Raw genomic sequence first — 23946 nt, 5'->3', positions numbered from 1 at the left:
TTTCAGTGGGTTTTGTCATACATTGATATGAATCAGCCATAGATTTACACGTATTCCCCATCCCGATCCCCCCTCCCACCTCCCTCTCACCCGATTCCTCTGGGTCTTCCCAGTGCACCAGGCCCGAGCACTTGTCTCATGCATCCCACCTGGGCTGGTGATCTGTTTCACCATAGATAGTATACATGCTGTTCTTTTGAAATATCCCACCCTCACATTCTCCCACAAAGTTCAAAAAGTCTGTTCTGTATTTCTGTGTCTCTTTTTCTGTTTTGCATATAGGGTTATCGTTACCATCTTTCTAAATTCCATAAATATGTGTTAGTATGCTGTAATGTTCTTTATCTTTCTGGCTTACTTCACTCTGTATAAGGGGCTCCAGTTTCATCCATCTCATTAGGACTGGTTCAAATGAATTCTTTTTAACGGCTGAGTAATATTCCATGGTGTATATGTACACAGCTTCCTTATCCATTCATCTGCTGATGGGCATCTAGGTTGCTTCCATGTCCTGGCTATTATAAACAGTGCTGCGATGAACTTTGGGGTGCACGTGTCTCTTTCAGATCTGGTTTCCTCAGTGTGTATGCCCAGAAGTGGGATTGCTGGGTCATATGGCAGTTCTATTTCCAGCTTTTTAAGAAATCTCCACACTGTTCTCCATAGCGGCTATACTAGTTTGCATTCCCACCACAGTGTAAGAGGGTTCCCTTTTTTCTCCCACCGCCTCTCCAGCATTAATTGCCTTGTAGACTTTGGATAAGCAGCCATCCTGACTGGTGTGTAATGGTACCCTCATTTGTGGTTTTGAATTTGCATTTCCTCTAATAATGAGTGATGTTGAGCACCCTTTTCATGTGTTTGGTTAGCCATCCTGTATGTTCTTCTTTGGAGAAAATGTTGTTTAGTTCTCTGGCCCATTTTTTGATTGGGTCATTTATTTTTCTGGAATTGAGCTGCAGGAGTTGCTTGTATATTTTTGAGATTAATCCTTTGTCCGTTTCTTCATTTGCTATTATTTTCTCCCAATCTGAGGGCTGTCTTTTCACCTTACTTATAGTTTCCTTTGTAGTGCAAAAAGCTTTTAAGTTTCATTAGGTCCCATTTGTTTAGTTTTGCTTTTATTTCCAATATTCTGGGAGGTGGGTCATAGAGGAACCTGCTGTGATTTATGTCGGAAAGTGTTTTGCCTATGTTCTCCTCTAGGAGTTTTATAGTTTCTGGTCTTACATTTAGATCTTTAATCCATTTTGAGTTTATTTTTGTGTATGGTGTTAGAAAGTGTTCTAGTTTCATTCTTTTACAAGTGGTTGACCAGCTTTCCCAGCACCACTTGTTAAAGAGGTTGTCTTTTTTTCCATTGTATATCCTTGCCTCCTTTGTCAAAGATAAGGTGTCCATAGGTTCGTGGATTTATCTCTGGGCTTTCTATTCTGTTCCATTGATCTATATTTCTGTCTTTGTGCCAGTACCATACTGTCTTGATGACTGTGGCTTTGTAGTAGAGTCTGAAGTCAGGCAGGTTGATTCCTCCAGTTCCATTCTTCTTTCTCAAGATTACTTTGGCTATTCGAGGTTTTTTGTATTTCCATACAAATTGTGAAATTCTTTGGTCTAGTTCTGTGAAAAATACCGTTGGTAGCTTGATAGGGATTGCATTGAATCTATAGACTGCTTTGGGTAGAATAGCCATTTTGACAATATTGATTCTTCCAATCCATGAACACGGTATGTTTCTCCATCTGTTTGTGTCCTCTTTGATTTCTTTCATCAGTGTTTTATAGTTTTCTATGTATAGGTCTTTTGTTTCTTTAGGTAGATATACTCCTAAGTATTTTATTCTTTTTGTTGCAATGGTGAATGGTATTGTTTCCTTAATTTCTCTTTCTGTTTTTTCATTGTTAGTATATAGGAATGCAAGGGATTTCTGTGTGTTAATTTTATATCCTGCAACTTTACTATATTCATTGATTAGCTCTTGTAATTTTCTGGTAGAGTCTTTAGGGTTTTCTATGTAGAGGATCATGTCATCTGCAAACAGTGAGAGTTTCACTTCTTCTTTTCCTATCTGGATTCCTTTTACTTCTTTTTCTGCTCTGATTGCTGTGGCCAAAACTTCCAACACTATGTTGAACAGCAGTGGTGAGAGTGGGCACCCTTGTCTTGTTCCTGATTTCTTTTCTTTCTTTTTAATGGTTTTGAAAAGTTGGTCTGCCAGCATTGCAAAGGCATTTGTATGTAATACAGACCAACCTAAATCATGTCCTTTAAGTAGAGCAGCCAATTTCTCATCCAAACCTTCTAAAAACCTCTTGATATCAGCTTACATTAAGAAAGAGCTCATCGTGCCTTGCACTAGCCCTTATAACACTCCCATTCTGCCAGTTAGAAAACCTAATGGCAAAGGTTGGAGATTTGCACCTGATTTGAGATCTGTCAACGCTATTGTTATTCCTTGTCATTCTGTGGTACTCGATTTCTCACCCTGGACTCATGACAAAATAAACACGGCCATGAGAATGAGAGTCTCTTTTGAATGTTCCCTAGGGAGAAAGTATTTACTGTCTCTAAACGTGGAGCATGGACCATCTTTGTGGGAATCACCTGTGAAGCTTGTTGGAAACAGAGGTTCAAGGGACCAACTCAGCTCTGCTGGGCCAGCACCTCAGGTGGAAATAGACCCACCTGCGTTAGAGCTTCGTTAAGCAGGGATGACCCCTCACCCAGAGTGGTCCCCTATCTGCTAAGCCTAGGGCTGGACAGCCAGGTGGAAGATGCCCCCCATCACAAACCAGATGAGGCTGACATGGGGATCTATCTAAAATTGTTTACCTGGGACACAGGGTGAGGTCTGTAGGCTGAGAAGGGCCACTGTTTAATGAGAACCTAGCCTGTGCTGGGTGCTCCAGGGGTGGGCCCTCCTTTCATCCTCACAAGGGCCCCCAAGGTTGGGATCTCACTGCCGAGGGAGACTAAGAGCGAAAACTCGTCCTAGTCCCGGAGCCAGTGAGGGTGAGAGTCAGGTCAGCCTGCAACGTCCACACCCTCTCCACAGCACCAGAGACCTGACTCAGAAACATCTCTGGGGGTTGCCAGAGACAGAAAGTAAAGCTGAAGACAGCACCACGATGCTCGTGGGGACAGGGTGGGGTTGGGGGGGAACAGGATGGAGGGGTCACCCGCTCAGGTACTGGGGGTTCTACGGCCACAGCTACACGCAAAGGGACTTGGTTCACGCATCCAGTTTGTAAGTTGGGTTCACCTGGCCCCTGAGAAACCCAATTTCTGGTCTCATCACTGCACTGCCTTCTGAAGCACCAGTTATGAATGAACGACATTTAGGTCTGGAAAAGTCCAGCAAAACACGACCTAGCTCATTAAACTGCCATCCTCCTCTTCCTTCCTGCCTTTCCTGAGTTACAGCAGAGATACAAAGCCAGCCTGCTGTGACTGCCCACCTCCTGCTGCCACTGGCCGCTCTGCGAGAAGGGCTGGGGGCAATCCCGCCCTGGGCTTCTCACTGGGACACGACCCCCCTCCCTCCACCGGCTGCTCTCCGTCTGCCCCTACTTGGGAAAGGCGCAACTCTACCGCCTCCTCCCTGGGCAGGCTGCACTCCCCGCCTGACATCCTGGGAGCCTGGGTTTCAGGGGATGCGTGTTGGCTGCGCGCTGAGATGACCCCTGCCACCTACCAGCGAAACTGACCCCAAAAAAGGAACTTGCAGGAGCTCTCACACCAGCCGCGCATTCCTCAGGGCTGCCGCCCTCCGGTGAGTGCGGGACCTTATCTGGCTGAGCACAGCTGATACGGCCTTCTAGAGAGATGTCACATGCCACCTCGATGGGGGATTACGCAGAGAATTTCAGGTCAAGGGTTTAGGCCAAACCAGCTTCTATTTATAAAAAAGCGCCTCTGGGGGGGAAACCGAAGGGCAGGAGATGGCTCTGTGTGGGTGCCGGTCAGCAGCGGGACACGCTGGGGCAGGTCAGCACCTGTCACTCAGTCACGCTGCTCCGTGAAAGCCAGGCCCGCCACTGGCCCACCACCGTGACAAAGGTCCTTTGTCTCAAGATGGCCCCATGTACAGGCAGGAGCACACGCCTGGGAGGAAAGGACCCTGGGCCAGCCATGTGGACGTCTGGCAACCAGCTCCGAGGCTGAGGGGCCTCCCGCGAGAACAGGTGGAGATGAGCTCTTCAATTCCATAAGGACCAAAAGGGTCCCCACGACAGGACTGAAGTCCAGGCTCTCTGAAGGAGGCAGACACCCTGTTTAGTGCAATGGATGAACAGACGCTCAAACTTCTCTCACAAACTGCACAGAAAACAGGGGCAGTCACCAGGGACCCAATCCTGCGTTGCAGCTCCTGAAACCCAGCGTGCTGCGCTAGCAGACTCCTCTTCTGATGAGCAGCAGGAACCACTGAACTCAGCCCGCGTCCAGGCCCCATCTCAGTCCGGCGGAACCAGAAGCTGCTGGCCTGGGGCCTGTGGGTCTGCATCACCCAGAGCCCCTGGCAGAGTGGGCGCCGGCAGCAGGCTGTGGCCCGGCTCCTCGCCGAGGTCTACCCTCCCCACCAGCCCACAGAAGCAGCGAGGTCGTGCTGGCTGCAATGCGACACGCTAAATCACGTGGAAAACTTTTATTAAAATGTTTCAAAATACAACTTTCAATATATGAAAATCTAAGTAACTGTCCCTTCCCACCCCTCCCCTGCTAATGACCAAGCTGGCACACTCTGAGCCTGAAAGGTAACATGCGCTTCTGCCTGTGCTTGGGGCAAGGCAGTCCTTGTCTGTCACCAACTGTCTAGGGTGTCACAGGCCTAAGAACTAAATACGCCCTGATCTGAAGAACTCTGCCTCACAAGCGCTTCAATGAGACTGAACTCTACCTCCAGGCCCCGCTAGCATGCGCGTCTGGTGACTGAGGGCAGCGGCGATGTCGTCTCAGCTCCTGGGTCTACCCAGGCCTGCGAGCACTGCGGTTCACAGACAGGAGCCGGGGCGATCACCCACGGCACCAGTGCCTGCTGGAGACGAAAGCGGTTTCTCAATTGACTGCCTAGCTCCTCTCCAGAGCATGAGAATCATTTGTGGGACGCTCAGCGCCCAGGACCAAGTCAGGAAGAGGAGCTGAGGGCTTCCCAGGGCAGCGTGCTGCCATCGCAGGCCCTGCCCGCCTCCACGCTCCTCACAGCCGCCCACGCTCTGAGGGGCTCATGCCGCTTCCGAGACTCGGCTAAAGCCCACGTCGGTGAGCTTCTTTCCCTCCAACTAGTCGCCACGCTGGCACCTCGAGGGGCCTGATGCCCAGCAGCAGAAAGGAGTGAAGAAGAGACAGCAAGTCACGGCCTCAGAAAGGTGCTGGCTAGCATGCGACCTCTTCCGTCTGGGGGGCTGTCTGGGAGAAGTGCCAGCCTGGCCACAGCCCGCGCCAGACCCTTTTGGAGGCTGCCTCTGCAGGGAGATGCTGCTGGCTGCCGGCAGGCGGTGCAGGCTCTTCAGAGCCCAGAAATGGGGGACCTCTCTCCCTGGCTGTGAACGGAAGAGGCCCATACACATTCCGTGTAGATACAGACTGAACATTTAATAGCAGGGGGTACAACCAACACAACACACAGCGCAGAACGAGCAGTCAGGCATCTCTGGAGTTTGGTTTCTGCTGTTTCTTTTGGGGGGGGGTGGTGGTGTATTACAATGAGAACATCCAGTCCAGAGGACTGCTGCAGGGTTCCTCAGAGAAGGGGAGCCAAGAACGCACCGGGTCGCAGGAATGGAAAGGAATGCCAACACCCACTCAGCTTCTCCAGCCACCAAAGCCCTGGACGGACCTGCAAGGAAGTGCCGGGAGAGGAGGTCAGCTCCTGCTCCAGGAAGGGCTCTGGAGCTCATGCAACTGCCTGTGTTCAAAGAGCAGGACCCGGAACTGCCGGTGTCAGGCACTTCTGCACAGATGCAGAGCGAGAGGACAGGAAACCAGGACGTGGGGACGGGCTCGGAGCCCAGGGGGCTTCTGGGAGTGAACAGGGAGATACGGAAAAGCATCTCTCGGGTTCTGCCTTCCAGGCTCTGCTCAGCAGAAGGCATCGTCCTCTCTCTCACACATGGCCCGGGAGAAGGCCAGGCCTGGAACCTCCGGCCACATGCCTACTGAGAGCAGCAAGTCCACAGACCCCAAAACCTGCTGCTGAAATGCCGTTTCCAGGACAAGAGTTTAAACAGGAAAAGTAGATACCAAACTGTACAAGGAGACCAAAACTACTCTTTTCACATACTGCAGATGCCTCCACCCTTATTTAATGACTCAAAACTGAAGAGGGATACTTACGAGTTAGAAGATCCAAAGGTGAATCCTGAAAAAGAGGAAAAGGGTGCAGTTAGAACACAGACACCTGAAAGACAAAGGTGGTCTCCAGGGCGCCTTGGGCCCCTCCCTGTGTCTCTACAGCAAGCCCTCCTCCCGCAAGACACAGGCCTGGGAGGGGGCGGGGGCAGGACGGGACGTGGCCTGCTGGCTGTTTCAGGGTCTGTCCCACCTCCACTGTGGCCAGCAGAGGGTCTCACTGTTGCTGATGCCACACAAACTCATTTCATCAAGAAAACGTGCTTTTCCTACTTTCTCCATCCACTTGCGCTCTCTTCTCCTTGAGGCCAGAGCAGCAAGACACTCGCTCGGTCTGAGGGTCAGCCCTGCTGCTCACTGTCTAGCCCTTTGAGCAAACCGGCCCCTTGCGGTTTCTATCTCATTTGTAAAATAATAACAATACCTAACTTTTGCATCTTGTAAGTGTGCTGCAAAGACACCTACTATCTGAAGAAGTAGGGTGTCAAACAAATGAAAGACATTTTGTAAAGTCTCTACCTCTTATTTTTACTTTCTTCTCTATCTTATCTTTTGAGTCTTCTGGTTTAGTCTTTTAAGTCAAGGTCTAGTTAGAATGGCTATCTTTTGGGGTCCTCAAATCTTGAGAGAAAAGTCAAGTCAGCCATTTCTTTATTTGGTGAGAAACAGCACAGTGTTACAAGTCTAACTAAAACCTAAAAAAAACACTGCGTCTTTCCAGTACTTTCAGCTTTTCAAGTACCAGACTGAATAGCCAGGTAAAATCACTCGTTCTTGGAGGGTCAGGGTAGGGACGAGGGTTGTCAGACATTTACTGAGGGAACGAAAGGAGAGACCACAGTGAAGAGAGTGGTCGGGCTGCCCACCTCCTCCGCCTGATCCGAAGCCAGAGAATCCCCCGCTCTGGCTCCCAAACCCAGCAGACTGCTGGGACAGTGATCCGAAAGTCGGTGCGTTCTGACTGGCGAGGGTGCCAAACGACGTGGTGTTGCTGCTGCTCCCGAACCTGGGTCCCGGTGAGAACGGAGACTGCGGTTAGCGCGGCCACGTGGTCACTCTGCTGCCCGACAGCCTCGGCCCCCCTCCCGGGTCTCAGGATGCGCGACATACGTGATTCGAGCTGACGAGCTTGGTTTAAACTGGCAGCCTCTCAGAAAAAGTAGGCTAGAGCTCAGCAAACCTTTGCCTCAGCTTCATGAAGAAAAATAAAGGGCTGCAGGATGAAACCCCACTTGTCCAGTGTTTGGGTTTTCCTCCGCTATCTGGAACTTCCAGGTCACTGGTCCTGAGCTAATCTCACCCATGCCTTGGGCCTCTCATACACGGCTGTGGGAAGCCCTCGGGTGTCAGCCGGGGTCAGAGACAGACTCACGGCGGGGACCTGAAGAAAGGTGATGGGCTCCTTCGGAGATGTCACACCAAAACTGGTGCTTGGCTCTGCTGGACAACTCAGAACTAACCAGCCAGTCAGGATTTATGTGGGAGAGCCCCTGGCCAGGGCAGAACCTCATACTTTTTTTTGCTAGCAAAAGAAAATAGCTGGTTTCAAATAAATAAATAAAAACATCAAGATTCCCAGTCAACCACAAACCTTCCGGCAACTTTGCAATATCATGTGCTGGGCGGTTACTGCAGAAAACAGTATCTGTCAGAACCTGCCAGAAAACTGATTTAAGTCGACCCCAACTCTCCTTTCAAAGCTTTCCTTAACTTAGGATTTCCTGACTTCCTGGGAGCAACTTAAGAGACCCATCAGTCTCTATATGAAATCCAACAAGCAATGTATCAACTCGCTCACTTTCCTTGAAACTTGCCAGCATGTCCGCACTGGCCTCTTTCATGGAGAGGTGAGGAGGGTGTGAGGAAGGGTTCCATTTGAGTTTACTTTCATGACAAAGACGCTCCCTCCTCGTCAGCACTCATCCCATGTGCCCTGACAGTTCTCCCAAATGGCCCCCGGCCCCACCCCCCAGCTCTGTACTGTTAGAGTCCCGAGCCAGGGTTGAGGGCTGTGAAAGGCCCAGCAGACAGTAACTGCAGACATCTATACTTCCTTCGAATGAGACACTTTGTAGTCATCACCACATATATTTTACTGGGATTCTGTGATGTGGTGAAGGCTATTTTCTCCTTGGGGTTTTGGTAACCAGACTGAATTTTTGGGGCCCTCTGAAGCAAATCTCTACTATGGCATTTTCAAGTGAGGACATACACCAAGCAGCAGGAGCAGCCTTGGAGGCAGAGTGGTCATGGAGACTGCAATGTGTCCAGGGCCCAGATGGTGCCTGCGGAAGCTGGCCCAGGGGACTGTGGACTGAAGTCCTACGCTGGGGGTCTTCAGTGGAGCAGGGGACTTAATCTAAGGAGCTGTCTGCTCAGGGACAACAATTGCAAGAGGAAAGAATTTGGTAAAAACTGTTCATTCAGAATTTCCTAACAGAAGTCACCACACGAGGGGCAATCTTGCAGTAAAGCAGCCAAGGGGAGACTGTTTTTCTGCCTTTAACCAATCCTTTAGCTCTGCTAGGAGAACAGGGATCTGCCAGCCACCTATCAGGGGACAGGAACATGGCTCACATCCGGCAAGTACTGGACAGAGTCTGGCCTTTCCCTGCAGAGAACAGGAATCCTGGAGTGACTGGTTTGTGGGTTTTGAGGGATGGAATTTCAGCTTGGTCAAGAAAAGGGGAAACAGAAGAATTTTCTTTTCAAACCAGGAGTACTGGGCCCCAGAGCCTCTGCGGACCCGAGCCTGGGGGCCTCCTCTGGCCTCTCCCGGGGGGCTTACCCGAATCCTCCCGCGCTGGCGGCAGCAGTACCCTCTCCGAACACTTTGCCTCCCGTCGAGCCCAGAGGGCTTGTAAAGGCTGGGGCTGAACCGAATGCTGGCACCCCTCCAAACCCAGGGGATCCCCCAAAAGTAGGAGGGCTGCCAAACACTGGAGCAGCACCGAAGCCACCTGAGCAAAACAGAGGCAAACAAACAGAAACAGAGAGAAAGAAAGAAAGGAGGAGACAGGAAGAGAAGACAGTGAGTGGTGAGAGACCAAATCAAAAGAGGGAGAAGGAGAAAGGGGAGAACACGTTAGAACCTCACATTCAAACAGTCATAGCCGAGGGCAACACCCCTTCTATCAGCAAGACAGTAAACCCAAACCCAACCAAACCGCCACCCCTCCATTGCCAGCAGAAGGGTCTGGGCTCCGCGTAGGAGCACACCTTGGAGTTCTAAGAACCCAAGAGACTTCCTGTTTGTCTGTGAGCTCCCCGGGCCTTCCCAGAGGCAAGCTGGAGTTGTCAGCTCCATGTTTCGTGAGATCCAACTGCCAGGAAGAACCAGCTCGGCCACGTCAGACCCCTACATGGCCCCCCTGCCATGTTTTGAGACTTTTCACTGAAAAGTCACGCTCAAGAGATTCAATCCCTACCCAGTTGTCAAAGTGGTCAGAGTTTATTACTTATCATCACATAGGCAAGGTCTCTAGCTTCACAGAAACACGAATTAGGGGCTCACGGCCCACCCTCAGGGAGGACCTGTGAGCCGGGTTCCGAGGAGACACAGCGCCGCGGGGCGCTGGCGCTTGGCCAGGCGCTCGTTACTTATTTACAGCCTGATGCCTCTCCGTCTCTCTCAGGAGTCTCCCTCCCTGCACAGAAGAGTTAACAAAAAGCTCTCTCTGCAGTCAGGAACTACTCCTCAATAAAAAAGGCACACTGCGTTTCTTGTCTGGAGGACGGCTGCTGCATGAATGAGACAGAACCCTCCCTCAGCAGGCGAGGCGAGCCCCGAGTCTCCCAGCCCGCGGGCAGGCTCCCAGCGCTGCTGCTCACGTGGACACAGGCCCGCGGCGGCGGCACCCACGCAGGTGGCCACACAGGAAGGGCCAGGTGTGCCCGGGGCGCCTCCCCCGACTGGTAGATGCCTGTTAGACGGCGAGACAGAAGGCCCTTGCCTGACTGTTCCTCCTGCCCCTGAGGATGATTCCCAAACCCCAAGACTCTGCTGACATCGTTCTAGGACGTTAGCAGAGACACTCGCTAAGCGTCTATTGAACAGAACACAGCAAAACGGTACAAGAGGTGTGCTCTGAGGGGTAGTGTTTCTCGCAGTGACTGTCAGCCTAGGAGCTCCATGCTGAAGGGAGGAATGGTGGCCCAGGCCAAGCCAGGAGGCAACCGGACCAGGGAGACGGGGCCCTCATTCTCGGCTCGTCGGAAAGTGAATCCCGGTGTTAGAGGGATGACCCAGTCCCTCTTATCAGCAAGAGCAAACGCTGGATATGGAAAGCTGGCAGCTGAACGCCTCAGTCAGCTCAGCTCTGTGGTTCAGTCGTTTGCTCATTCACCAGAACAGCAGGAGCACAACTGAGAAGGTGATTTCTGTGCGGGCTCACGTCTGGGTCTACAGTCTGTATTTTAAAACCTCGAGTGAAATTCCAAGCCATGATAATGGAGCCTGCTGGGTTACAAATATAACAGACTGGAAAAAAAAGTGCTAAAAAACCCTTGCAGTTGAATTATTTAAGACTGATCACGGATCTGGTTACACTTTCTTCCTGGACACACAGACCTTCACCTAGTACTTTGTACTCAATATTGTTCAGAGTTCTTGGTGGAAGGTGAGTGAAAAACGAGAAGTCACAATGATACAGAAAGTACACTAGATGGAGAGAGATTACACATGTACACACAATGTCCCAAAACAACGGATCCACGTCACAGCTAGAATGACAGAAGAGAATGGTGACCCGGGCTTCACTGTTGGAGACGGACAACTCACTCCTGATGCTGAGGGTTCCAATTTTATTAGCTGCTTACATTTTCATGATTTTCTTCTCCAGAAGAGATAGAAATTTAGTACTCAATAAGATATCCAATTTACTGAGGGCCTTCCATGTGCCAGCTGCTGTTCACCAGTTTCAATCCTCCCTGTAAACCTGGGACCCTGACTTCACAGGTGAGGACACTGAGGCTCAGAGAAGATGCCCCATGTCTAGACTAAGCCACTGGTGAGCGGCAGAGCTTGGATGGGAACAAGGACAGGGTGACCACAAGACCACCCAGCACCTCACCACCACGTGCCACCCTGCCCCCTCCACTGCCACCAAAGCCAGTAACTCTGGCGGCAGAACAGTGGAGCGGACCCAGTGGACTGGGGCAGCAGGAGGCCACTGTCAGTCTGTCCCACTTCCTGTCCTCTGTTCAAGTCATCTCCAGTGGTGTTATTTTTTATTGCAACTGTACTCAAGTGAGGAGGGCTGCTTCTGGAATTTTTCAGAGACCCACCCAAACCCACAATCTGAAATTCCTGGAGTCCTCAATTAAGGTGGTTCCATGGGGCAAGTCATCAAATAGGAAAAATCAGTCTGAAGACTGGGTGGATGCATTTTCTCTCAGACTGAAAAAATAAAAGGGTCAAGTTCTCAACTCAACTGAGATGTGACCCCAGGATAAGGAAAAACAGAAGACATAAGAGTTGAAGAAAACATGATCAGGTTCCTCAAAGATAAATTAAAAGGTCTTGATGATTAATAAACTAAACTATCTTAGTCAAGTACTATTTGCCCTGTTAACTGGGACCAAAAGCTTTGCAGCCCTTTTGTTTTTAAAACACTCACTGCAGGAAGTGTTTTAAAAAATCACTCAAAGCAGCAAAATGCAGCTGTGGTGCTCATTCCTACTCCACTTCAGATTCCAGGAGAGAGCATCAAAAGCTAGCAAAGACTAGCCTACGCTAAGCATGGGTCTGAGTAAAGGTGCCCAGAGCATTAGGAAACCGCAACTTCGGTTCTGAAAGGTGGGATTCCAGGTGCTAATTCGGGGCAGCCACGCTCCCCTGTCAGAGGCATCCAGGCAGCCTTGGGGAGGGTCCTTCCCCTGCGATCCCCACACAGAGTCCCCAACATCCCCCCAACCTGGGGGAAGCATCCTGCCTGCTCACCTGTGGGGCATTTGCTTTAATGAACTGCTTTCTCAGCAGGTTAAGGCTCCCTACCCCCAAAAATCTTTTCACACAATTATCCACACAACGAGGGCAGGTATGTAGCCCCTCTGTAGATCTCAGAGACAGAAAGAGGATAGAGGGGGCAGCTGACAGAGATGAAGGATTTTTTTTTTTGCAGGTAAATATATACTGTTCTTTAAAATCTTTAATTGCAAGTATAATGATACATGATTATAAAAAAAAGCCACACAGTTTATAACTATACATTTTAAAAGTGATGCTGGGATAAAAAGTAGTATTGTAATGTTCTTTATTCCTAGGTAGGTATATTCCAAAAGTGAAAATTAATTGTGTTATATCATTATGCTATGAAAACTGTACACATACAAGAGCAGGTGATATAGTTATGTGATTATACTTGATAAAAAGTTTTTAAAAAAAAGGTGACTTGGGAAGGACAAAATGATATAGACATAAGAAATCACATGGATCATCTGTCTTACCCATCACAGGTAATGGGCACCCAAGCAAATATGACTCAGGATGCTTTCTTGTTTACGTTTCAAGTTACAGTCTTACAGGCTCCCTTCTTTGGCTGTTAAATGCAACTGTAAATATCTACAATGTTTTCTTCCCTACGAAGACACTAAACTCTGTTAAGGGCTGCATGACATGCATTCTGTGCTTAATATGTCTCAGGAGACAGAGAACAGTGTCGGGAATGTAGCAGATGCTCAATGAAGAGAATGAATTTGGCAGAAAAGTATCTTCATCCACACTCCAGTCACCTCCCTCGAGAACCACCCTGCAAAGCTCTGCTCCCAGAAGTCTATACACATTAAATACACGTGTAACAGTAAGCATAGCAAACAGGCAGAGCAGTACCTGTTTTATTCGGAGTGGAAAACCCAAAGCCTTGGGAGGCCACGCTTCCTCCTCCAGAGCTGAAAGTGCCAGCAGGCTTCTGGTCTCCAAAGGATGAGCTGGCAAATCCGCCAAATGTCTTGGCTCCACTGTTTCCGAACAGGTTAGAGGTATCTGAAGAGATGAAGAACATGCATGAGGGAGGTCAGAGGGAGAAAGATGTCCTTACATACTCCTCAAAACAGAGAAGGAAGAACTCTCACTAGGCATTTGGGGAGAAGGGAGTGACAAAGAAGTCTAGGATCCAAGGATGCTGGGTGGCAGTGAAACAGAAACCTCCTTTGATGTGTGTGTATCTTCATGACAAGTTTGTAATCATTCCAGTGCCCAGGCTCAAGATTTCCTGATATGATGTTACAGGCACAAAACAAAGGGAGGCAACAGGTTCCAAGGAAGGGCTCTTCTGCAGAAATGCACCTGTGAGCCCACAAGTAGCAGGTGTGTCCAACAGAGGGCCCACCCTGCGGCCACACAAGACTCAGCTTCTGAAGAACGGGGCTGGTGTTCATGGATCTCTTCACATGAAGACCAACTTCAAATTGTGTCAAAACTAGAGAAAACAAAGTTAGAGTGAATGCAAACTGAGCATACTGACTTCCAATTCTACTCTTACATGCCTGCCATTGCCGGATCTGCACAGAGAATGCAGATGGAATAAGAAAGATCCCGCTGCTCCTCCTCCTGATTGGATGGAAGCTCGGGATGTTCTGAAGAACCTAAGAGGCCAGCAGGACTTCCAGTCTGACTTCCTCTTTCTAAGAGGTTCAGACTAAGCCCTTGACCTTTTAGATGCTTATCTGGTGGGTCACTCCCTCACTGACTGTGGAGTGTGGGTTCAGGAGTGTAGGTCACTCCTACACACTGACTTGGCTCCAAGAATTAAAGGAAAAAAGGAATTGAGCTCCTAAAAATCAAGATGGGTGTCAAGTTTTTTGTATAGGTAATGCAAATCTGACAGGCAACATATAAACCGCCAAAGTCATAAACATGGAAGCTCCTGGGGAGTACAGACAGCATGCTACAAACAGGAATTTTTCTTCAACCCTTTACTGGGAGGAGTGGGGAGGGATGACTCTCATTTCCCCATCCTGTTGTGATGGGTGTTTTATTACAATGAGTTTGCACACACAGTAAGGCAGCAAACCACTCTCTTTAAAGAGGATCACTGCCCAGACACAGGCACGGACAGGAGGCTGCAATGACATACTCTGGGTGTGTATGGACAGCTGACTGCATGTCACCAAGAGAGATGTACAGACACCTGCACGGGCCAGACAGGTGCTCACAGTGAGGGTGACGGATGGGAGAAGCGTGGAGGGTAACTCCCCAAGACGAGCTGTCTGAAGAGGGGGTCCACCACTAACCTGTCAAGCTCAGGGCCTCTCTTCTCGCTCTGCTGCCAATCAAACCCCAGTGTGAGATGCAACTCTGTTAATACTTCCGGTTTCAATGCTCTTGATCCACAATCCAGCAAGTGCAGAGCCTCATCTCAGGGACCCAACCATTTCTAATTTCATGCGCCAGTAACACAGAGCCCCAGACTATGGTGTGGTCACCTGCTCTGTAAAACTATTGCTGGCAGTCTAAGAGCTTGGCTGTGAGCATGTCAGACACTGACAGCATGCATGGGTAGCAAATTCCTTTTCATCAACATCATATATGGTCCTAGGGGACTACGTATCCCCTAGGGAGCCTGCAAAATGCCCTCTTGAGCAGTCTGATCCCTTCCTGATCCAAGGTGATTGAAGGTTACATTAGATCCCTTCAATGGTGGTGCGTCTGACACTGGAAACAAAAACCAAGCTTCTCAGCCATTCCTTTCATTTGGTATTTCAAGAAGAGAGGGCTGCGATTTTTTACTTTGTTAGTGCTAACAAGGCAAAAATTCCAAATAGCAAATGAATTCAAGTGCAAGATTAGAGGCTAGATCTCCTCTTGGAGAAACCAGAAATACAGAGGTGAAATGATTTTACTGGGACTGTGTTGGAAGATCTGAATTCCGGGGAGGTCAGAAAATATTTACAAGCCTTTGGGCTTCTTTATCCCTTTATCTCTTTAAGACTCCTTGGTCTTTAGGATGTTCAAAGATATTACAGTGGGATAAATGAGTGGTGCAGTCAGCCTTGGCTTAGAAAACCTAATAACTGACAGGAAAGGACTAAGCCTTCCTGAGTCACGGTTTCCTCACACAAAATTCACATGGCCCCAGGGGTTACCTGTATCTTTGGTAGAGTCTCCTGGGAAGAAAGAGAGAAGAAACCTTTGCAGTGTGAGCTTCAGGATACAGAACGCTCCAGCACCAAGCACCAGTCATGTCCCTAGCTTGTCTTTTGAGATCACTGCATAGTTCCAATTATTTTTCAGGGCTAAAGGCAGCCCGGGGTCTAAATGCCCCCAAGGGAGCTGGGGGCCACCCAATCTGTGCTCCGATATCTATCTGCAGGGGAGCGTGGTCAATGAATGCCATGTGAAGCAAGCATGAGGGCCACCAGACAAGGTGCACGGGGAGAAGTTCCATTCCATGGCAAGGCTGGAAGATCTCAGGGGGGCAATACAGTGGATCGGAGCTCTACACACACGCCTGGATGAAACCCTCCTTACACTACTTAATGGCTGTTACCTCTGGAAGCCCACACCCTCTCTCTGAACCTACAACTTGATTGGTAAAAGGGGGACCGCCACATCTAAAACTGATGACACCATTCTAATGGCAGAAAGCAAAGAAGAACTAAAGAGCTTGATGAGGAACTAAAGTCCTCTTGATGAAGGTGAAAGAGGAGAGTGAAAAAGCTGGCTTAAAACTCAACATTCAAAAAAGTAAGATCATGGCATCTGATTCCATCACTTCATGACAAAGAGATGAGGAAAAAATGGAAACAGTGACAGACTTTATTTTCTTGGGCTCCAAGATCACTGTGGACGGTGACTGCAGCCATGAAATTAAAGACACTTGAACAATAAAAGATGCTGCTCCTTGGAAGAAAAGCTATGACAAACCTAGACAGCATATTAAAAAGCAGAGATATCATTTTGCCGACAAAAGTTCCATATAGTCAAAGCTATGGATTTTCCAGTAGGTCCGGTACAGATGTGAGAGTTGGACCATAAAGAAGGCTGAGTGCCGAAGAACTGATGCTTTCAAACTGTGGTGCTGGAGAAGACTCTTCAGAGTTCCTTAGACAGCAAGGAGATCAAACCAGTCAATCCTAAAGGAGATCAACCCTACAGTTTTCAAAAACTGTTACTAAACTCGAGTTCTAAGATCCCTTTGTTTTAGGTTCTAAATTCCTACTAGCAGAACAAAAATTTCTGATTATGTAATTTTGCAAGTTTAAAGGTGTGTGTATCTTCACTATAATCTTTCCTTACATATGACTAGATAAACAGTGACATCAAAATAACTGATCTGTGAATACATGAGTCTCAGGAAAGACTTTGTTTGCTTGTAACTACATGAGCCTGACTATCAAGGAAACCTCGGTCCTGTCTGCAGAACGTCAGCGCTCGATGCACTCTTGTTGTTCAGTTGCTCAGTCACGTCCAACATGTGTCTGGCTCCTTGCGGCCCCATGGACTGCAGCACACCAGGCTCCCTTGTCCTTCACCAGCTCCCTGACTTCGCTCAACCTCATGTCCATTGAGTCAGTGATGATATCTAACCATCTCATCCTCTGTCGTCCCCTTCTCCTCTTGCCCTCAATCTTTCCCAGCATCAGGGTCTTTTCCAATGAGTGATCATGTAGTGATCATGTAATGATCACACAGATGAGAGAAGCTTCTGGTGGCACATATTTAATGAGAGAAGCTAAGATCAAGATTGACAGGTGCCTGACTTCCCAACTCAGTCTCCGTCAGCAGCACGATAAATTTTTTTTAGAAGATTTAAACAAATTTCTTTCATTTCCAATCACGAATAGACAGATCAACAAGGAATTAGCTAAAGAAGAAAGTGCCAGCACAAAGATACAGCTTCATTTGAAAATAAGACAAAAATGTAAGAGCTGAGAAATAATGATGGCTTCAACTTTTGTGTGACATTTCTCTACAGTAGCTGCATTTTAAAGCAAATTCAAAGCAAGTCCGACACAAATGAAAATCCAGATGCTCCTCCGAGCACACCCAGCCTGTTCGGCTGCTCTCTTTTATGCTTGTCTGCTTGCATTCATTTCAAGTCATCTCAATCCTAAGAAACAGAGCAATTTGGGCCTTGGGAGAGACGATGGGAGTAGTTCAGTGCATAGATCCTCTCTCCCTGCAGCTCGGATGTCTTTTCATGGTTATGTAGGACATCTCATTAAAAACCCCAAAATAAAAAACAAAATCAAAACAGACCACACTGCTCTGGGGGAGAGATTTTAAATGGGCCTTCTAGACCTTTCCTCCCTTGCCACACTTGTCACTGAAGCTCTGATACTGCCAGGAGGATGACAGTGACATCAGGGGACCCAGAGACCAGGAAAGTTTCTGAACTTACTTGGGGTAGCTGTGGACCCAAAGCCCCCGCTGGCCGAGCTGAACGGGTTTTTGTTGGCTGCGTCCTGGCTGGGTTTTCCTCCGAGGCCGCTGAAGAAGCCTCCCCCTCTTCCAGCGTTTCCAGACCCAAACACGCTGCCGCTGGAAGAGGACGACTGCTAGAAGACAAAAGGGACAGGAAGCCAGGGAGGATGAGAGGTCACGGTAAAATGGCAGGCCCTGTCCACAGAGAGCAGGCGCTTACAGCCGCGCAGAAGGAACGAGGGAGGGAACGCTGATTAGTGCTGGTGCAGACGTTCTAACGGCCAGAGAGGAAGCTGAACGCTGGATGGGAACGCTCCCTACAATCATATGTTCTCAAGTTATTCTACCTTGCCAGTTCTCTGAAAACATCACTCATAGTAGGTGGGAGCCCGAACAGTTCACCTGCCCTGCTTCCTGGGGCAGGGAAACCCAACCCTCGGGAGCTCCCCCAAATGTGAAAGTTTAAACACATTTCTAGGTTATGATGGGCACCACTTATTTTCATTCATCCTGTGTTTGACGGAACTCATCAGCAACCGACTATCAGTGATTTACACTGTCTTTTCTCCCAATTTGCGCACTTTTATTTCATAATGACTTTCCCAGTGCTGCAAAAATAAGCTTAAATTAGCTCCATTGTTGAAATGATGACCACAGCTGAATTCTGTCCAAGTCTGCAAATCTCACACTCTGAGGGTGCTGCTAACGTTGGGCGCATGCTGACACAAAGCTGGATCCAGTACCACACCTACTTCTGTTGAGGAACTGGTTCTTTAGGGAAGACGGGTGCTAGATTTGAGGGGCCATTAATATTAGTTAGATATGTTATCTCGCTGGTTGATAATGTAGAATACAATGGGCCATTAGAGATGGGTTGCTGTGTATAGGAACCTAACAGGAGCCCCCTTCTTGGGGGGTGGGTAGGTGGAGAGGTGAAGTCCCTCTTCTGCAAGATGGGGAAAATAAATTACTCACCTCCAAACACTGAGTGAAATAAATAAGCTAGAAATGCAGTGCCCTTTAGAAAAGTGCCTCAAATGTAGCTGACATGCTCAAAATTGGTTGTGGGTATTTTAAAACGACCAACAAACTGAGCACTTTCTCTGGGCTAGGCACTTTTCTAAGGTCTTTGTAAGTAATTATTTAATCCCCCAAAGAAGTCAAACCTCTAGCGGGTGGTCCCTGAGACATCCTCCCAGTGTGCCCCTGCTCTAGGGGGACGCAGTGACTGCCCTCGGTCTGAACCCCAACCAAGACTGGACCACAGGACAGCTTCACCAACGTGCTGCTCCCCTGTGATCCATGTTCACACAGTAGCTAGAATAACACTTGAAAACAGCAGTCAAATCACTTCACTCCTGCTTACAAATTCTGAAAAGAAACTACGTGCTTTGGTCCTGCCCATCTCTCAGCACCACCCTTTACCCCGCCTTCTTTTGTGCCTTGAACAGCACAGGCTCCTTTTTACCTGAGGGCAACCTACTTGCCTGTTTCTCCCCTCCTCACCAGCCCCACCCCCGCCCCTTTAAACTTCTTTAAAAACAACAGAAACTGTTTACTACACCCATTTAATGATGACTGATTTTTAAAGCTTGGAATGAAACCCAATCATAAGAGCACAGGCTTTGATAACTACTGAACTGACTTCCAAAGGAACGAAGACATGACCAATATGCATGTGTGCGGAAAATAGACAACACCAGGTTTCTCAGCTGACTTCCATGGATCCAGCTGAAACAGGAAAACTGCCAAAAGACAGACCTTTTTTGCCCTACAGAAAAAACAAAAACAAAAAGCCCCACAAACCCCAGGAACTTCAGATGGTTCAATCTATTTTTAAAAATATGATTTAAAAAATAACGGATATCTGTAGAAATGAGTAGAAGCGGGTAACACTTCACTGAAGTGAATGTGAACTGACAGTTAAACTACATCCTCAGAAGTGGGTTAGTATCCCATTCATTTTAATTACAATAAATAACAATAGTTTTAAAAACTTTAAATTATGGAAGATCTCAAAAGTACATATGGAGGGGCATAATGAACCCACGTACTCACCACCTAGCTTCACCCATGACCCACAGCCAGCTAAGCATCACCTACAGCCCCATGTTCTGCCCCTGATCCTTGATCAGTATGAAGGAGACATCTTATCATTTCATCCACTGTGTAAAGCTCCAAAACAGAAACCGTAACAAACTTACCACATCCAAAAAACTAACAGTACATTTACATCATTAAAGGGAGTCAGTGTTCAAGATACAGAATTAAAAAATTGCCAAAAACCCTGAGAATCTCATCCGGCCTCCAGACCCAAGCACCATTTCACAGGAAGGAACAAGTTACTCAGAAGCTACACCACAGGGATGTAATCAGAACAGGAGTGTGGCGATTTTAACAGGACCAACAACCTGCTGTGTTCAACAGCTGTATTATGAGGAAAAAGAAAAGGACAGACATGGAAGGGCAATCAAAGACCCTGAAGAGACGTATCAACCAGTCTCAGTGAGTGAACCTGACTTGATCCTAAATCAAAGATACAAATGTAAAAAGAGATATTTATGAGACTTTCTCAGAAAGGCATTTCCAGACTATCGGACCTAAATAAGCTTCCCTGAACACTACCGCATCATCCTGCTTGTTCTCTTCATAACTCTTTTTGCTTTGTTTTTTTATTTTTTGGCCACGCCACACAGCATGTGGGATCTTAGTTCCCCAACCAGGGGCTGAACCTCCACCCTCTGCATAGGAAGCATGGAGCCTTAACCACTGACTCCCAGAGAAGTTCCTCTCCTCACAGTATGTAAAATTATCTGAAATTAATAAATTTAATAAGTAATAAAATTATCAGTCTTAAAGACTGATCCCCCCACTTCCCATCAAATGTAAGCTCTGTGGACATAGCCGCTTTTGTCTGTCTTACTCATTACTGAATTCCTGCATGAATGTTAATTTTCCCAGCCCTGGTTCTCTATTGCCATTTTAACGACACTGAATCTTTCAATCCACAAATACAGGATGCCCTTCCATTTATTCCGATCACTTTTTATTTCTTGAAACAATGTTTTCTTGTATTCAGAGTATGTTTTGTGCTTCTGTCTATTTCTGAGTACTTCACTCCTTTTTATGATACTGGAAATAGAATTGTTTTCTTAATTTCAACTTCATTTTTGGATGGTGTGTTGCAAATGTATATAAATACAATTAAAATTTTATACATTGACCTTGCATCCTACAAACCTGCTGGACTGATTTATTAGTTCTAGTAGTCCTTTAGTGGATTCCTTTGGGTTTTCTATATATATGATATTATCTGAACATATATAGTCTTACTTCTTCCTTTCCACTCTGGATACCTTTCTTTCATTTTCTTGCCTAACTTACCTGGCTAGAATCAACATATGCTTCTGATGTCCATCCATGTGGCTGCAGGCATTGTCCTTCCCTTTTTACTGCTGAGTAGTATTCCATTGTGTGAGGATGCCAGGGTCTACTATTCCCCTAATGATGAACATCTGGGCTATCATAAAGCTGCTAGGAACATTCTGATACTAGTCTGCCTGTGAACATATATTTTCATTTCCTTTGGGTAAACACCTAGAATTGCTAACCATAAAAATTAGTGTACATTTAACTTACTGAGAAATTGCCAAATGGTTTTCCAAAGTGACCCCACCATTTTACATTCCCACCAGCACTGCATTAAGAGATCAAGTTGCTCTACATCTTGTCCACGTTTGGTCTTGCTGGTTCTTCAGTTCAGTTCAGTCGCTCAGTCTTGTCTGACTCTTTGTGACCCCATGAACTGCAGCACACCAGGCCTCCCTGTCCATCACCAACTGCCGGACTCTACCTAAACCCATGTCCATTGAGTCGGTGATGCCATCCAACCATCTCATCCTCTGTTGTTCCCTTCTCCTCCTGCCCTCAAATCTTTCCCAGCATCAGGGTCTTTTCAAATTGAGTCAGCTCTTCATATCAGGTGGCCAAAGTATTGGAGTTTCAGCTTCAACATCAGTCCTTCCAATGAACACCCAGGACTGATCTCCTTTAGGATGGACTGGTTGGATCTCCTTGCAATTCAAGGGACTCTCAAGAGTCTTCTCCAACACCACAGTTCAAAAGCATCAATTCTTTGGTGCTCAGCTTTCTTTATGGAACAACTCTCACATCCATACATGACTACTGGAAAAACCATAGCCTTGAATAGACAGACCTTTGTTTGCAAAGTAATGTCTCTGCTTTTTAATATGCTGTCTAGGTTGGTCATAACTTCTTCCAAGGAGTAAGTGTCTTTTAATTTCATGGCTGCAATCACCATCTGCAGTGACTTTGGAGCCCCCAAAAATAAAGTCAGCCACTGTTTCCCCATCTATTTGCCATGAAGTGATGGGACCAGATGCCAAGATCTTAGTTTTCTGAATGCTGAGTTTTAAGCCAACTTTTTCACTCTCCTCTTCCACTTTCATCAAGAGGATCTTTAGTTCTTCTTCACTTTCTGCCATAAGGGTGGTGTCATCTGCATATCTGAGGTTATTGATATTTCTCCCGGCTGGTTCTTAAGTTTCAGTAATTCTACAAGTATGACATAGGCTGCAGCCATGAAATTCAAAGACTGCTCCTTGGAAAGAAAGCTATGATAAACCTAGGGAGAATATTAAAGAGCAGAGACATCACCTTGCTGACAAAGGTCAATATAGTCAAAGCTATGGTTTTTCCAGTAGTCATGTATGGATGTGAGAGCTGGACCATAAAGAAGGCTGAGCACCAAAGAATTGGTGCTTTTGAATTGCGGTGCTGGAGAAGATTCTTGAGAGTCCTTTGGACAACAAGGATATCAAACCAGTCAATCCTAAAGGAATTCAACCCTGAATACTCACTGGAAAGACTAATGATGAAGCTGAAGCTTCAACACTTCGGCCACCTGATTGGTGCTAAGTGTTGATTCACTGGAAAAGACCCTGATGCTGGAAAACAGTGAGGGAAAAAGAAGGGGACATAGAGGATGAGGAGGCTGGATAGCATCACTGACTCAATGGACATGAGTTTGAGCAAATTCCAGGAGACAGTGAAGGACAGGGAAGCCTGCCGTGCTACAGTCCATGAGGTCGCAGAGAGTCAGACACATCTCAGTGACCAAACATCAACAAGCTTTTCAATTTCTTCTTTTATGGTTTGTGCTTTTTGTGTTCTAAGAAATCTCTGTCTTCCTAATGGTTTCTTCACAATGACATTATTGACATTTTTGGCCACATAATTCTTTGGAGGGCTACAGAATGTCCAGCAGCATCCCTGGTTAGATGCCTACAGCAGCATCCCCACTCATGAGGCTCAAACAAGTCTCTAGACACTGTGATTGTGAAATTCCTTTGGGGGTGGAAACAGACACCAGTTGAGCAGCACTGATTTACTCCAAGGTAGCAAACTCTTTTTGCTTTTTTGCCATGGTTGTCATACATTTAATACCTTGTTATTAACTGCACAATACTTTATTTCTCTTTATGTCATCAGTCTTTTTTTCTTTAGCTGCTTTAAAAGTTTTCTTTTTGTATTTGGTTTTCAGAAGTTTAAATGTGTTCAAGAGTGATTTTCTGATATTTACTCTGTTTCAGGGTCACAGAGTTTATTGCATTTGTGGGTTCCAGTTTTTCAACAAATAAGAAAAAGCTTGGCCACTGTCTCTTCAAAAATTTTTCTTCTCTCCCATTCTGTCTCCTCTCCTTCCGGGACTCTTGATGACATCTCGCCAAATTGCCTTACACTGGTGCACAGGTTACGGATGTTCTGTCCAATCTTTTTTTTCCGTCTCCCTAAGCTTCATCTTAGGTAATTTCTACTGACATGTTTTCAAGTCCATTGTTCTCCTGTAATATTCCCTCTGCTGTTAAACAAATCATTTTCTATTTTGGATACTGTATTGAAACTTCAGATACAGATTGACTGTTTTCGTAATTCCATTTCTCTGCTGAGATTCCTTATTCAACCATTCTTTTATTTTCCTGTAAAGACCTGAGCACAATAGTTAATATACCTGCTTGTTCCAATACGTGGATCATCTGTAGGTTATTTATTTATTTTTGCTGATTTCTAAAATATGACTGCAGGTCCCCCTTTTTGTTTTACCTCTTCATATGTTACAGAGTTTTTTTGTTTGTTAAGTACAGTGGACTTAACATAGAAGAACAGTGTTGTGGTGACTGAAGACTGCTAATATTTTCCCCAGAGAGTGAGAG

General features: G+C 47.0%; 2 protein-coding genes across 3 annotated transcripts in view; both read right to left on the bottom strand.

Annotated features, from left to right (window-relative positions):
• Positions 1-3630, bottom strand: part of LOC122442530 (nuclear pore complex protein Nup214-like) — a 19514-nt gene extending 15884 nt beyond the window's left edge. Inside the window, exon 1 of the mRNA XM_043470382.1 lies at positions 3571-3630. Within this exon, the coding sequence (XP_043326317.1) occupies positions 3571-3630 (60 nt within the window). The remainder of the gene's footprint in view (positions 1-3570) is intronic.
• A 1941-nt stretch (positions 3631-5571) lies between these two features.
• Positions 5572-23946, bottom strand: part of NUP214 (nucleoporin 214) — an 84830-nt gene continuing 66455 nt past the window's right edge. The window contains exons 31-36 of one of the 2 annotated variants that reach the window (XM_043469868.1): positions 17691-17847; positions 13178-13330; positions 9137-9308; positions 7215-7354; positions 6334-6358; positions 5572-5836 (exon numbers count right to left, since the gene is read on the bottom strand). In XM_043469868.1, the coding sequence (XP_043325803.1) occupies positions 5803-5836; positions 6334-6358; positions 7215-7354; positions 9137-9308; positions 13178-13330; positions 17691-17847 (681 nt within the window). In that variant the 3' untranslated portion in view covers positions 5572-5802. The remainder of the gene's footprint in view (positions 5837-6333; positions 6359-7214; positions 7355-9136; positions 9309-13177; positions 13331-17690; positions 17848-23946) is intronic. The other variant, XM_043469869.1, reaches the window with a different exon arrangement.

The sequence above is a fragment of the Cervus canadensis genome, chromosome 5 (genome assembly GCF_019320065.1).
Source record: "Cervus canadensis isolate Bull #8, Minnesota chromosome 5, ASM1932006v1, whole genome shotgun sequence".
NCBI lineage: Eukaryota > Metazoa > Chordata > Mammalia > Artiodactyla > Cervidae > Cervus > Cervus canadensis.
The sequence above is the reverse complement of the archived record's forward strand: the minus strand, read 5'-3'. Positions and strand labels throughout refer to the sequence as shown.